The sequence below is a fragment of the Balaenoptera musculus genome, chromosome 7 (genome assembly GCF_009873245.2).
Source record: "Balaenoptera musculus isolate JJ_BM4_2016_0621 chromosome 7, mBalMus1.pri.v3, whole genome shotgun sequence".
NCBI lineage: Eukaryota > Metazoa > Chordata > Mammalia > Artiodactyla > Balaenopteridae > Balaenoptera > Balaenoptera musculus.
The window spans coordinates 21,802,254-21,816,823 of NC_045791.1; the positions used below are offsets into that span (position 1 = coordinate 21,802,254).

Genomic DNA, 14,570 nt, shown 5'->3' on the forward strand with positions numbered 1-14,570 from the left:
GTATAAGCAATATTAAAATGGCAGACACACTGGGGAAAAAAATCAGGTAAATCCATGTGATGGAGAATCTTCTTCAAGAGGTCCCGTTTTACACCATTATTCAAGAAGGTGGGTCAACATCTCCCTACACAGACCTGCTCCCTGCCTTCCAATAGCTGGCGATTGAGGTTAGCGACTCTGCTACAGATGTAGATCACTGGAGCATAGAGAATAAAAACAGTAAACCAATACATGACCGGGTGTTCAAATGTGTATATCAAGGTACATGCAACTAAACAGTTTTTCATTTTCCATCTGACCTTGGGGCTTTATCGGAAGGGAGGGTGAAAGTGTAAGCTCTGCTTGGTATTGAGAGCTTTAGGAAAATAGATACATCTCAGAGTCTATCCTATCCATTTGCTCCCAGATTCATGCATGAGCTGTGGGAAAAATTACTTTTCTAATTAATTCTTCATCTCCCCCATTTGTTGCAAAGTGCTTTAGCAGACTTTCTTATATCTCATAAGAAAGCCAAAAAGCTTTCTTTAAATTGTCTGATAATATTGAAGAGTTATAGAACAAACCTGTAAATTCAGTGAAAGCTTAATTTCCATGGTGAAGCTGGGTCAGCTAAACCCTCAACTGTCATCAGCTTAGTTCCCTGGTGTCTCTTAGATTTGGGTCACATCTTTTCATTTTTATAGATTTTTTTCTCTTACCTCTATGAGTTTTAGGGGGCAGACATTTTTCCTTTCCAAGTTATTACTTCCTTATTCTAATGTAGGCACTGCTTCCGACCCTTTCATTCCATTCTTGTCAGCATTCACAGCATGAAATGTGATTCTTTTATTACTTAATTCCTTCCTTTCCTCACACCCATTTCCACTTCTATTTTCCTATCTCCTTTCATTTTGCCCTCACATATTTTTCACTTTGCGGTTTCGCTTACTGTTGTATGCTCTACGTGAGAGAGCCAAATCGAACCCCACAGTTAAAAATAGTTTCTGACATTATTTGTGATTCCTAAGATGTAGTCTCGCCAATAACCTTTTCTCATCTGATTTCCATCTCACAAGCTGACAGTGCTGCAATCCTGTTTTCTGGTTATCCCATTACATAGTGCTTTCCCTTGCATTTAGTGGAAACTTGCAAGTAATGGTTCTGTTTGGATAGCACAGCCTAGTCATCATTTACAACTTTATGGAATTGGAAGGCAAGGGGAGGGAAGGCATGGGACTTAAGTTCTTGTTTAAAAGGAGAAGCACTAGTTAACTATTTTGGTAATAGGTTGAATCACTACTCATCAACATGCTACACTAGAGCCATCTTTGTGATCTAGAGTAACATATCATATGACACAACAATTTTGTTTCTTACCAAGGGAGAATGCTGTGTTCACTATTGAGGAGTAATGCCTTTTAAATTCAGTCTTGAAGAGGCAAACTCAATTGACCACCCAATGGTATAAAATTTCAGGAGAAAATCATCACAAATAAATGCATAGGAAGTAACCTAAGAATTCATGGACTGTACTTATTGTTTCTACTATAAATCTATATATATTCACAGTCAGTAATCATGCACAGCCTCTAACATGTGTGTGTTTGTCTTGTGTATGTGTGTGTCTGTGTGTTTTAGCTATGCTCTGAAAACATCCTACACATCGCTAAATTCATATAAAGCCACAATGCCCAGAAGGCTAAATGATTTGCCTATTAGCATTGATCATTTGGGGACATAAAAAGAAATTCCTGGTGCAAATAATACCACTTTCCTTTTTCATTCTAAGAACCTTATATTCAAGAGTAAATTTGCCTTACCTCTATTTGTGTCAATTGACATTGTAAAGTACATCTGAGAATACAGTATACCGTATAATTGAGAGCTGGACCATCTTAATAGATGCTGTGTGAGCTCTTTGAGGAAATGAAAAGGTAATGGAATTCCTTTTCTTGGCAGTAGGTAACGACTGTCCTTTGTTCTCTTCTGCAAAGGCATGCCATCATATTCTAGTTGATTTCCCCTGTATGTTTCTTTAGGTAAGTCAGTAATTTCAGAGAAGCCAAATATATCTTGCTTTTCAGGGACGCAATTTGGCTATTGGGGCCAGAGTATAGTTCTTGGGTTCTGTTCAGCCGACTTTACTAAAAGATAGGCTATTTTTCCATAACTTGGATAGCGCCACATAATTTTCTTTTCCTTTCCTGTTCTTGACAGGTACACGAGGCAGTCCCGTGTTACAGTGAGTGCAATCAGTATTCCTGGGTTGTAGAACACTGGTCTCCATGCAAAATCCACAATGAGCTGAGGTCCCTGCGCTGTGGAGGAGGAATGCAATCTAGGAAAATCAGGTGTGTGGAAATGGAGACACTGGGGAAATGTGGCAGTGGAATTTATATATTTTTATAGAAACAACAGTGTTGCTTATCCAAGTATGCTCTGATTTTCACACAATATCCTCTTGCTTTTGGTCATCTTTAAGTATCCCTGGAAGTACATGTGCCTTGAGCTGCCGTGTATATTGTGGGATTCCGTCTGCATTGCAGCCACAATCCTTAACATTTCCTGCAAGTGATATCAGTGCAGTGGAAAAACCAACTGCATAGAGCAGGCCCGCATCCCTGCAGGGATACATGGCCATCACTGCTAACAAATTAGGTGATTCTGACTGTGATGCCATGTCTCTCTTTTGCTCTGTGTTAGTATAATTGATGGGCATTATCTTAATTTTGGATGTCAGTACAGTGAAAGGTCAATTTAAGGCCTTTAATAATTTCCACTATTAGCCTTGGAAACTAATATGAGAATACCTATGAACAGTAGTGATATATTTTAATATAAAAAGAACACAGCTCTGAAAGAATTTAGTGAATGCTCAGTTATTTACTGAGGGAGTTTGTTTAACATTTTTGTTTGGTAAATATAGCAGTGGTACAAAGGAAACAGCTGGCCTGAGTTCATCGAAAAAGTCTATTTTTAGAAATGATTTGGGAAGACAGAAGGATAATTTTATTACCAACTGAGGAAAATAGCAATAAGCGTTAGAGAATGAATAAGCAAAAGCCAAAATATTAATCATAAACAATGATTTAGTATGTAAAATCAAGAAGAAAACCCAGTGTGGTCAACTATTCAGTTGCATGAGCATAGTGTATCATTTTGCTAGATTTAGGAAGCCCCATTTCAAGTGGACACACGGTGCCCAAAGTAGGTAACTCCCTATCAAGTTATCTATGAAGTCAGTTGCCAAGGCAGAGCTTACTTCTATGTGTTTATTGTTATTCAACACCAGTGAACTTACTTGATTCAGTAATTCAATACCCACCAATTCTGAGACTTACCTAGTCCCAGTGTTGCAAAATCACTGGTAAGCGTGTTGGAAGAAATAGCTGCTAGCACAATTATAGAGGTGCTCCTGATCACCAAGCCAGGCAAAGGGCTAATAGACAAATTGTCTTTCCTTCCCTTTGTTCACTGCCTGTTACCCTGGGGGCTAGTTGCTCAGGCTGCCACAAACTTGGGCGTCTACCTCTTTTTCTTCAAAATCTGTGTCTCTTACGTCCTATTTTCTCATGGCTTTGAGAAATGATTGACCAGGCTACCATGTCAAGTAATATGTGTAAATGAGCTGTGGCACTTCTCACTCTCATCCCAGCCGGGCCTCTTAGCAGTATTAAAGCAAAGTCTCAGGAGAGAAAGGAAAGCTTTAAGAGAATAAATTGCTAGTGGCAGAATTGTGGCAGGTTGATTGAGGAAAAACACACTTGAACAAGAGGGCCTTTAAGCCATACCGCTCAGCTCAGATGGATGAAGCCTGATATAATAAAAACAACACAACCACTAGATATGTGTTATGGGCTGAATTGTATCCCCCCGACCCCCACCCCAGATCTATGTATTGAAGTCCTAACCCGCAGTACCTCAAAATGTGGCTATATTTGGAGGCAGGGTCTTTAAAGAGGTAATTAATGTTAAATGAGATCATTGGGGCAGGCTCTAATCCAATCTGACTGATGTCCTTACAAGAAGAGGCGATTAGGACATAGACACACACAGAGGAAAAAACCATGTGAAAATACAGGTAGAAGGTGGTTATCTACAAGTCCAAGGAGAGAGCCCTCAGAAGAAACCAACCCTGCCAACACCTTGATCTCAGACTTTCAGCCTCAAGCCTTACATGTATGTTATTTAAGCCACCCAGTCTGTGATATTTTGTTATGGCAGCCCTAGCTAACTAATGCAAACTCACTGTGTTACCTACTTTATATATATGTGAAGCAGGTTTTCCAGACATCTTGCATTCCAAACCATTATTGGCCTTAATAAAATGGTGTTATAATGAATGAAACAGTTTATCCGTTTATCTTTCGTGAAGCCTCCAAACTAGAGGACATCTTTATGGTTCATACATGACAGCAATCATTTATGAATTCAAAAAATATTTATGAATATTTGCCTTCTATGTATCAGGCACTGTTCTAGGCACTGGGGATACAAAAGTGAACCAAACAAGTTACTGTCCTCAAAGAACTTAGAGCAGCAGAGAAAAAAATAAATGCATAAAATACTATATAATGGAATGTCTTTGCTATGAAATGCCAAGAAGAAAAATAAAATTGGATTGGTGTGATGGAGGCTACTATTTTGGAGAGGCTAGTCAGCAAAATATTTAAGCAGAGACCTGAAAAATGTGAGAGACTTGAATGAATGTAAAGATCTATATTAAGAGAATTCCAAGGGGAAGGAGTTCCAAAGCAGGAACCTTCTTGGCTTGTTATAACAAGATGGATTACACCACACCCCATATGGCTGGTGCCAGTACTCAAATTGTATAGTCTTCTATACTAAGGTTAAAGTATATTTTTCTAACAGCATCATGAAGCTATGGGAGGTTTGAGACAGAGTGAATGACATGCTCTTATTTACGTTTGAAAAGGACCTTGCTAGATGGAGTATAGAGAAGGAATTTTGGGGTGTGTAAGCAGCAGCAGGGATGAAGGTTTGAATGGCATCCCAGAATTCCAAGTGAGAGAGGCTGATGGTTAGACGGGCTTTGTAATAGTGAAGGTGGTGAGGTGGTCACATTTGGACTATACCTGGAAGGTACAGATGACAGGATTTGCTTATAAAGTGATTATAGAATGTGGAAGAAAGAGAAGTATCAAAGATGATTGCTAGGTTTTAGGGCCTGAGCAATCATGAGAATGGTGGCGCCATTTGTTGAGATGAGAAATATTAGAAGCAAATTTGAGAGAGAAAATCAAAAGCTAGCTTTTGAACACAATAAATTTGAGATATTAGCTTTCCAACTGAGAAGGCTTGGAGTGACAGATTGGAGTTCAGAGAGTAATGGGGGTATAAATTAGGCGTCAGCTATAAGTCTGATATATATTGATAAGAAAGAAAGAAATTGCACCCTGGGGAATGCAGATATTCATAGATTAGAGCAAAGGGAAAGATCTTACAAATGAGACAGGGAAAGAGCCAGTCAACTAGAAGGAAAACCAAGAAAATGGGAAGACGAGAGTTTTTCAAAAAAGAAAGAGTAAACAATTGTTTCAAATGGTTCTGAGAAGGTTACTAAGATAAGAATTGGCTATTGAGTTTGGCAAAGGGGAGTCTGTTGATGATCTTGATATGAGTTTTCTCTGGAATGATAATAAAAGTGTGATTAAAGTAAGTCCAAGAGGTAATAATGGAGGAAGAGGAGAGAGGGCGTGGAGATAGCAAATATAGACATGCTTTAAAGCAGTTTTGTAATGAGCCTGAGTGGAAATGAAGGTGATGATCAAAGGGAGATATGGCAAGGAAATTGATGGTGCAGGATATGTAACTACAGGGGCATTTTCATTTGGGAACACCTTCAATTTCAGTCTTTACTCTTGTGCTTGTCAGGACCCCTAGAAGACTCTCTTCTTAAATCACATGTGAAATAGATAATCCTAGCAACCAGTATTTGGGAAACCCAATGAAAACAGGCTGATATGGTGGACAGAATGATGGCTCCCAAAGATATCCACATTCTAACCCCTGAAATCTGTAAATATGTTACCTTAAATAGCAAAAGATTCTTCACAGATGTGATTAAGTTAAAGATCTTGAGATGGAAAGATTGTCCTGGATCCTCTGGATGGGAACATTTTATTCACCAGCGTCCTTAAAAGTGGATGAGGAGATAGGAAAGGAAAAACAGAAAATGTGACTAAAGAAGCAAGACACAGAGAGATACAAGGCTGCTGACTTTGAAAACAGAGAAAGGGGCCATGGCCCCAAGGCATGTGGGTGGCTTCTAGAACATGAAAGAGGTAAGGAGACGATTCTCCTCTAGAGCCTCCAGAAAGGAATGCAGCTCTGCCAGAGCACTGACGTTAGCCTAGTGAGTTTCATGTTGGATTTCTATACTACAAAACTGAAAAATAATAAATGTGCATTAAGTCACTAAGGTATTAGTCATTTTTTTCAAAATGTTAACTTCTCCTTAAACCCTCTTTTCAATATGATGTTCCCATCCTTAATGGGGCCATGTGTTCTCTAATGCAAAGACCTGTTTTGTGACCCTCTCCAGATAATAAACCTTCAGTTACCTGCAGGGGCAGGGCTGGGGCCATCACCTAGCTCTGTGAATTGGGGAATTGGGATTTGAGAGCTTAGGTACTTCTTAAACACACTTTCAATAAATCCTCCAGTTTTTCTACCTCACCTTCACTCACATTTCCAAAGGTACTTGATGCCACAAATTCCTGAATTTTCCATATGTTCTGATGTGTAAATGGAGTTACTTTCTTTCTTTTCCCTTGAAGGCTTAGGAATCAGCTTTCTTGGTGTGCTAAGTCAGTTACCACTAGCCCATCTATTTTCCATTGTTGCCTTTCTCCTCTCCCATGTTCTTTGTCCTTGTAGGATACTGCCTTACCCTCCCTCCTTTGTTTTGTTTTGTTTTGTTAGTCTTTTTGTAACAAATTCCTTTACTATTGTCTTTGTGGCTTATTGGGAGTGAACAAAGACTAATGCATATGTTCAACTGGACACCATTGACCAGAAGTATTACCTCTTCTTTTTTAGTGAAATCATAAAAGAACATCAGCTGAGAGTGTGCAGGCAAGAAGGAAAGCAATTTTCAGCTTTTAAGTTTGCCCAGGGAAAGACATTAAAGCCATTTCGTGGTCCCTCCTTCCACTATTGACTATTACCACAAGAGAAATTAAAGTCCGTAGGTGATTCTGTACCTTGCCTCCCTATATTAGAAGGCACAACTTACATTTTCTCTCCTTTTACCATTCTCTGTTAACCTGCTTTATACAATATCTAAATTTTTATTACTTAGCACCTCATAAAGTTTATTTTATTTTGCACCAGCTGATAGACTACTTTGCAGTTTTCCTGAATCAAAAAAAAAATATTGTTTGTATAAAAGAAACTCCAAATGTATAGGATAATTCATTCCAGCATAGCATGATTTGGGGAGCACCAAAAGTTCTCCAGCTCAGCCCTCTTAAAATGCTTATTCCTTGTCTGTGGCTTTGTGTCAGAAATTACCAGATCAGTAAATGGCACCATTTATCTCATCATCATTGTCATTTTCACCTTTACTTTGATCATTATCACTGGAAGAAGAAGGGATCTTGTCCCTTTTTTTTTTTTTTCAGTTCTGTACCCCAGCACCCAAGTAAGGGCATGGTGCAGAGTAAGCCGCCCAAAATATTTATGAAATGAATCATTATTAATAAATATCTTTGTATCCCAACACCTAGCAAAAGAGGCTTATATATAGCAAGTCTTTATTAAACATTTTTGAGAGAATTATTTAAATACGAACTTCTAATTGGGATATAATATAAATGCAGAGAAATGCCCACAGCATAGGGTGCAGCTCCATGAATTTTCACAATGTAAACTCACCTGTGTAACCAACCCAGAGGCCAAGACACAAAGTGTTACCAGGACTACCTAAGCCCCTACGTATCAACCAGTTCACCAAGCGTAACTGCTATTCTGTCTTCTGACACCATAGATGAGTACTGCCTATTTCTTAACTTTCTATTAATGGAACCATGCAGACTATACTGTTTTGTGTCCAGCTTCTTTTGTTCAACATTATGGTTGTGAGCTCCATTCATGCTCTTTCATGCAACAGTAGTTTATGAATTCTCATTACTTTATAGCATTTAATTCAATGAGTTTATCACAGTATATTTCTCTATTTTACTGTGGCTGAATAAATATTGTAGATGTTCTACTGTTGATTCTAGTTTGGTTGATTATAAATAGTGGTGCTATGAACATTTTCAGACAGGTTTTTTTTGGGGGGGCGGTGGTCCACATTTGTACACATTTCTCTTGTGTATATAAATAGAAGTGAAATTGTTGGGTTACATAGTATATATGTGTTTAGTTTCAGTAGATACTGCCAACTAGTTTGCCAAAGCATTTATGCTCCAACCAGCAGAGTGAGAAGAGCTACAATTGCTCCACATTCTTGCCAGCCCTTGATATTTTCCATGTTTTTGATTTAAGCCATTCTGGCGGGTATATAGTAGTATAACACTTTGGTTTTAATTTGATTGAATCAATAGCATGATCTTTATCTCATCTTCATCAGCACTTATCTCAGAGCAATTATAATATGTGCATCTATAGCATGTTCTCAATTGCTGCCTGAAAATGCTTGCTAATTGCCCTTTGGTTTATGATATGAAAATTCCTTACTGAAATGCAGAAAATACCTGAAAGAAAAATATGTTCAATTATTTTTTGCATTACTTTGCCATGACCTTAATTGTACTAAGCAAAAACTAGGGAAGCTTAGATGCTCTGAGAGAGAAGTCTAGGAAAGGTCTAAGAGAGTCACGGGAACTGTGAAAGGTCTAGTTACTAAAAAGTGATAGATTTATTCAGAGGAGAGTCTTCAAGATTTGTTACAATTAAAAAAAAAAATTCTCTCTGTACTGGGACCTGAGTAAATATATTGTAGATAGTTCTATTTAGATGGAGGGTTCTTCAAAGATGACAATTGTCCCTTGTCTTCTGCTTTGCCGAATAAAGGGCTCTGCCCTGAGTTATCACTCAATAAAGCTGGCCTGGCTGAGAGAGGATGTTTTTTCCTGGTTTCTCTGCTGCTCTTATTTTATGTTTAACTATCTCTGAGGGGTAAGTAATTATGATACATCATAGCTATTTTAAATTTACTCCCCACTGTTTTAAGCGATCAAGCTATCTTGTGATGTTGCTTTGCAGATGCGTGAATGCTGCCAATGGTGAAGGGGGAGCAGTGGATAACAGCCTTTGCAACCAGGATGAAATTCCCTCAGAAACCCAGTCCTGCTCTCTTCTGTGTCCCAGTGAATGTGTCATGTCTGAGTGGGGACCTTGGAGCAAATGCCCACAGGTAATTTCTTTTCCCTTGTCAATGGCCTAATCCTCCAGGGCTGCCATCACTTTTGTTCTCTGCACTTTCACAGTGCTGCTCTCCAAAGCATTCTTCTCGTAACATGGGAAAATAATTTTGCCTAAGAAAGAAAAAAAAAAAAATTTCAGCAAGTGAAACTGAACAATTTAAAATGCCAGTGCTTCCTTTAAGGCCTTTATCCTGGGAACAGGAACAAGGAAAATGATCCTGTAATGATCACACTAGGATTCGAATGCATGCCCATTGTTAAAGGGGCTTCTTTGGTACCAAAATGATGCTCATTATAATCTGTTGGTTCTAATCCATTTTTACCCTTGCAGAATCAATATATCTTAGTAGCTTAACTCCACTGTGTGATTTAGCTTCCGTTAGTGATGATCTGTTTTTGCCTTGTGCTATTTTCCCCAAATGAGGTGTTCTTTTGCCATGTTCTTCTTCCAAAGCTGACCCAAAAAACAAAAAAAAACATTTTTTTTTAAAGTGTAAAGCACTTGCCCTTTTCCTCTTTTTTTTTTTTCCAAAAAAAAAAATGGAAACATAACAGGAGTATGGCAAAATGTTCTTCAAGTAGCGTGGTTCAACTTAATAATCTCAGAAGATAACGTTGGATATTTTAGACTTACCTTTCTGCCTAAAAAGCTAAAAAAGAAAATGAGGATGAGGAACATATTATATGGCTCCAAATGTTGGGAAGGAAAGAATTAGGATACTTTGATCTCAGTGGTGATACTGACAATTTATGGAAAGATTGTGGAAAATCTTTGTATGAAAATGGAAAATATTTTTTTTAACTTTATTGAAGTGTAGTTGATTTACAATGTTGTGTTAATTTCTTCTGTACAGAAAAGTGACTTAGTTATACATATATATTTTTTTTTCATATTCTTTTCCATTATGGTTTGTCACAGGATATTGAATATAGTTCCCTATGCTATATGGTAGAACCTTGTTGTTTATGCATCCTATATGTAACAGTTTGCCTCTTCTAATCCCATACTCCCAATCCATCCCTCCCCTGTCCCCCTCCCCCTTGGCAACCACAGGTCTGTTCTCTATATCTGTGAATCTGTTTTTGTTTCACAGATATGTTGATTCGTATCGTATTTTAGATTCCACATATAAGTGACCATATGGTATTTGTTTTTCTCTTTCTGACTTACTTCGCTTAGTATGATAATCTCTAGGTCCATCCATGTTGCTACAAATGGCATTATTTCATTCTTTTTGATGGCTGAGTAATATTCTATTGTATATATATACCATATCTTCTTTATCCATTCTTCTGTTGATGGACATGTAGGCTGTGTCCATGTCTTGGCTATTGTAAATAGTGCTGATATGAACATAGGGGTGCATGTATCTTCTCAAATTATAGTTTTATCTGGGTATATGCCCAGGAGTGGGATTTTTGGATCATATGGCAACTCTATATTTTTAGTTTTTTGAGGAACCTCCATACTGTTTTCCATAGTAGCTGCACCAATTTACATTCCCACCAACAGTGTAGGTGGGTTCCCTTTTCTCCACACCCTCTCCAGTATTTGTTATTTGTAGACTTTTTAATGGTGGCCATTCTGACCGGTGTGAGGTGGTAACTCATTGTAGTTTTGATATTCATTTCTGTAATAATTAGTGGTGTTGAGCATATTTTCATGTGCCTATTTGCTGCCTGTATGTCTTCTTTGGAGAAATGTGTAGGCCTTCTCCCCATTTTTTTGATTGGGTTGTTTGTTTTTTTGTTGTTGAGTTGTATGAGCCATTAGTATATTTTGGAAATTAAGCTGTTGTCAGTTGCATTGTTTGCAAATATTGTCTCCCATTCCACATTCTGTAGGTTGTCTTTTCACTTTGTTTATGGTTACCTTTGCTGTGCAAAAGCTTTTAAGTTTGATTGGGTCCCATTTGTTTATTTTTGTTTTTATTTCTATTGCCTTGGGAGAGTAACCTAATAAAACTTTGGCATGATTTACATCAAAGAATGTTTTGCCTGGGAAATATTTTTGAAATTAGTTAATACCCTATATTTGCAGTTTTTAGTTGTTGATTCCTTATTAATTATTGCAAATTTATCTTTGATGTTTCTATAATTCTATTCCTGAAAGAGATTTTCCTTGTTCTTTGGGGATAGGACAATACAGTATTAAGATAAAGAGGCACCAATAAAGGATAATTTGTAGGAGTGGAATGCTTGTCCTACTAAGTCATTTATTTTGTGTATAACTTGAATATAATGAAAGTTCACATTTCATGAGCGCTTATTTTGTGCAAGGCACGTGTAAGAATGATTCCCTTTAGCTCTTGCAGTAATCCTACTAAGTACATACTGTTACCAGTCCCATTGGACAGCTGAAGAAACTGATTCTCAAAAAGGCTAAGTAGCTTTCACAAAGTTTCACATTTACTAAGTTTCACATTTACTAAGTGATGGAGCTGGGGATGAGCTGTATTCTGTCTGATGGAGCCAGTGCCTTTGATCTCACATTCTTGGCTCACTTATCTTAGAAGAATTAAGGTAGATTTAGACTCATTACTTCTCTTTCTTTAAGTTGCAACATTTATTTTAAGAACAAAGCTAGTTGTTTGAGCTGTCTGTATGATTATTCCATGACTGAGGACATACATTCACACTTTAGAAAGTGTGGCAGCATATACTCTTTATTAATCAACTTGCAGAAGAATTAGCAACCTGAAGAAGTTTAATTAATTGCAGAGGTCATTATCTTCCTCACTTCTTGTTTTCTAATTTGCTCACAGAAGACTCCATCAAGCTGTAATCACTTTGCCATGAAAGCATTGCCCCCTTAAGTCAAGGTATCTGGCCACTGAGCTAACATGTTTCTCTTGGGAGCACTTTATACAATGTTGTGATGGCCCTGGCATTCTGTGTTTGCTTCTTCAGGTTTCTTGGAGGCAATTTGCTTTAAGGTCTGCTTCTCTAAACATAATCACTTTATTTTTGGAGTGTTTAGAAATTGGAGCTAGAGAAAATATTTTAACTTCCTTTCATGTGTCTGGAAGATGACACAGACAGTTACTTGCCTGTCAGCATGAAGTGAGAACGTTGTTTTTTAAACTGCTTATATTCCTTCTTCGTTACATAGTAATAATAATAGCTCTGACAACAACAACAGTACTGTCATTGAGCACATCTTATGTAACTGACACCGTGCTGAAGTTTCATAACTACACTTTGCTATGATTTTAGGACACTTATCCACGGTCACTCAGGTCTATCCAACCACAATGGCCTCGTTCTTTCTCAGATGCACACTGCTCTCAAGTGTAAATAAAGACTTAAGAATGGGGAAAACAAAAAAAAGGTAATCGGGACTCACGCCTGATTGTTTTCTCTATCTCCAGATATGTTGCATCATTTTAATAAATTGCAGCATCTTGGCATAATGCCCCAACATCATGGGCACTTAAGTGGTGCTTGATGGTGATCATGGTCATGATTATAGCAAAGTTAGCAAGCAGAATCTGTGTGCTTGAAGTTTAATTAGCACTTCAATGTGCATTTCCTGAGAAAAAAGGAAACAATTACTGTATAATTGTGCGGATTCATGGATTCTAAATATTGGCCATTATTTTACCAAGTTCTCCTTGATAGTCTGCAGTGCGACATATGTTAATGAAACCAATTCACTGTGTTATTTTTTCTTCTTCTTTTTCTTCCCAGGACAGTTCTTCAGAGCCAAACACATAAACAAACAAAAAAATAAGTTCCAAAAAAACCCACCAATATTTCTGAGACAAAAATATGTTTCTGTTATATATCCACAAAATGCTCTGAAATTTATATTTTGATTTAGCTATAAAAACATTATTTATTGTGAAATAAGCTTAATATTGTTTTTAAACATGGTTAAGTAAATAGATTTGGCAGTTAATGAAAAGAAACTCCGCAAAACCAATTAACTAATTAAAACTATTTCTTGAATTCCTGTATGTGTCCTACCCTCTGAGGCCAAACATGTCTACCAGACTATCAGTGCATCAAGGAGTTTGCAGCTCTCAGCATCTTTTATAAATACGTACTGTTATAGGTGCAGCAAAGGATTCAGTAGTCACACAGTGTTCCCTAATAAGATGGTAGGCACTATATAAAATAATTAAAAATAGACTTTTCTAACCTCTGGGTCAATGATTTTCACACAGATCCTCTGCCCCAGCCCGGAAATTCTGAGTCAGTATGCCTGGGGTGGTTCCCATGAATTTCCATGTGTAACAACTTTCCAGGTGATGCTGATTCTGCTATTCTGGAGACACCTTTCCACTCACAAGGCTCTTGGTCATTACCTCTAAGTCATGTTCTTTCTCAATCTCATTTGAATTACAATTTTTTGCATAATCCTACTTATTTGTTCATTTTGGGGGGAAATGGCATTTTAAAAATTTATTTTCTTCTACGGTTATTGAGGTATAATGGACATACAACACTGTATAAGTTTAGGGTATACAGCATAATGATTTGACTTACGTACATCATGAAATGATCACCGCAGTATGTTTAGTGAACATCCGTCATCTCATATACGTAGAAAATTAAAGAAATGAAAAAAATTTCCTCTTGTGATGAGGACTCTTAGGATTACTCTCTTAACAACTTTCATATGTAACAGACAGCCATGTTAATTACATGCATCATGTTGTACATTACATCCCTAGTACATACTTACCTTATAACTGGAAGTTGGTACCTCTTGACTGCCTTCCTCCAGTTCCCTCTCCCCCCACCCCCCCCCCTGCTAACCACAAAGCTGATCTCTTTCTCTATGAGTTTGTTTGTCTTTGAAGTATAATTGACCTACAACACTTTGTAAGTTCCTGTCACACAGCATGCTTTGTTGAATACTGAATAAGCACCTAGCATTATGTGGAAACTTAGCTTATATTTATAGATGCTTTCCACCTGCCAGACAATGTACTTAGCACTTTATTATTTCAGTTAATCTGCATAATGTGAGTATGAAATAGATACTATTATCCCCACAATGTATAGATGAGGAAACTGAGTCTCAGAGAAATTAGTAACCTCTTACTTTTAAAGAGCAGGAAGAGGCACAGTGACTATATAAGCACAGGAGACCATATACCCTCCTACCCACTGCAAAAGAAATAGAAGCCACACTTCCTGTAAATTTGTTGTCTCCTTTTCTGGTTTACTTGGTTATTATATTTGTGA

The 14,570-nt window shown here is 37.5% G+C and overlaps 1 protein-coding gene across 2 annotated transcripts in view; it reads left to right on the forward strand.

Annotated features, from left to right (window-relative positions):
• THSD7B (thrombospondin type 1 domain containing 7B) overlaps positions 1 to 14,570 on the forward strand; it is a 751,247-nt gene that overhangs the window by 649,757 nt on the left and 86,920 nt on the right. For both annotated transcript variants that reach the window (XM_036856921.1, XM_036856923.1), the window contains 2 exons: positions 2,197 to 2,330; positions 9,214 to 9,364. In XM_036856921.1, the coding sequence (XP_036712816.1) occupies positions 2,197 to 2,330; positions 9,214 to 9,364 (285 nt within the window). The remainder of the gene's footprint in view (positions 1 to 2,196; positions 2,331 to 9,213; positions 9,365 to 14,570) is intronic.